The sequence below is a fragment of the Arachis ipaensis genome, chromosome B07, assembly GCF_000816755.2.
Source record: "Arachis ipaensis cultivar K30076 chromosome B07, Araip1.1, whole genome shotgun sequence".
Lineage (NCBI taxonomy): Eukaryota > Viridiplantae > Streptophyta > Magnoliopsida > Fabales > Fabaceae > Arachis > Arachis ipaensis.
Window position 1 is genome coordinate 120,466,109 of NC_029791.2, and position 974 is coordinate 120,467,082.

The 974-nt window shown below is 26.1% G+C and overlaps 1 protein-coding gene across 1 annotated transcript in view; it reads left to right on the forward strand.

Annotated features, from left to right (window-relative positions):
* Positions 1-580, forward strand: part of LOC107606118 (heavy metal-associated isoprenylated plant protein 24) — a 1,247-nt gene extending 667 nt beyond the window's left edge. Inside the window, exon 2 of the mRNA XM_016308103.2 lies at positions 155-580. Within this exon, the coding sequence (XP_016163589.1) occupies positions 155-450 (296 nt within the window). The 3' untranslated portion in view covers positions 451-580. The remainder of the gene's footprint in view (positions 1-154) is intronic.

Below are 974 nucleotides of genomic sequence, written 5' to 3' on the forward strand. Positions count from 1 at the left end.
TGTGTAAAAGTTTTATATAAGATTTTATTTATTTATTTTATATTAAATTTTTAATTAATAAAAATTAAATTTTAAATTTTTATGTTTGAAATTATTTTTTAACTTCAACAAAATATATGACTCTCATATATTTAGTAACAATTAATTTTTGAAGGAGCTAAGTCTGTCGACATAGATTTAAAGCAGCAGAAGGCAACGGTGACCGGATACGTTGAGCCAAAGAAAGTTTTGAAGGCTGCTCAGTCAACAAAGAAGAAGGTTGAGTTGTGGCCATATGTTCCGTACACAATGGTGGCTCATCCTTATGTCTCTGCTGCCTATGATAAGAAGGCACCCCCTAATATGGTTAGAAAGGTTGCTGACACCGCCAACATAACGGAAACCACCGTTGACGACGGCTACATCCAAATGTTTAGTGATGAAAACCCAAATGCTTGTTCAATCATGTAATATATTATTTAAACTAAGATTTCATTTTTCTATTTGTTTTGTCCTTATTATTAGGTAAGTAATTAACCGAAAATCATGCTCGGCCTGTGGTTTATCTTGTGTAAATAATAAAGTATTTGTCTTTTTATATCATAAAAAATTGTATATTTCTTTTGTATTTTTTTATTTTTGTAATAAATTAAAATATTTTATATAACATGATAAAGTTTTAAAAATAATATAAATATTATTTTTCTTCATTTTTTTTTGCGTGACTTATTTTGCACATAGCAAGTTTGTAGTCTAGGTGTATTTATTATATTGAAAGAAAAATTATTTTCTTATATCAAATCATATGAACACTTATTTTTTATTTTATGATGTATGCAATTTGTAGTCTAGGTGTATCTATTATATTGAAAGAAAAATGATTTTCTTGTATCAAATCATATGGACACTTATTTTATGATGTATGCGACTCATTTTTTCAACACTTAGTTATCAATTTTTCAAGTTGTATTTATTATTATACATTTAAATATTAT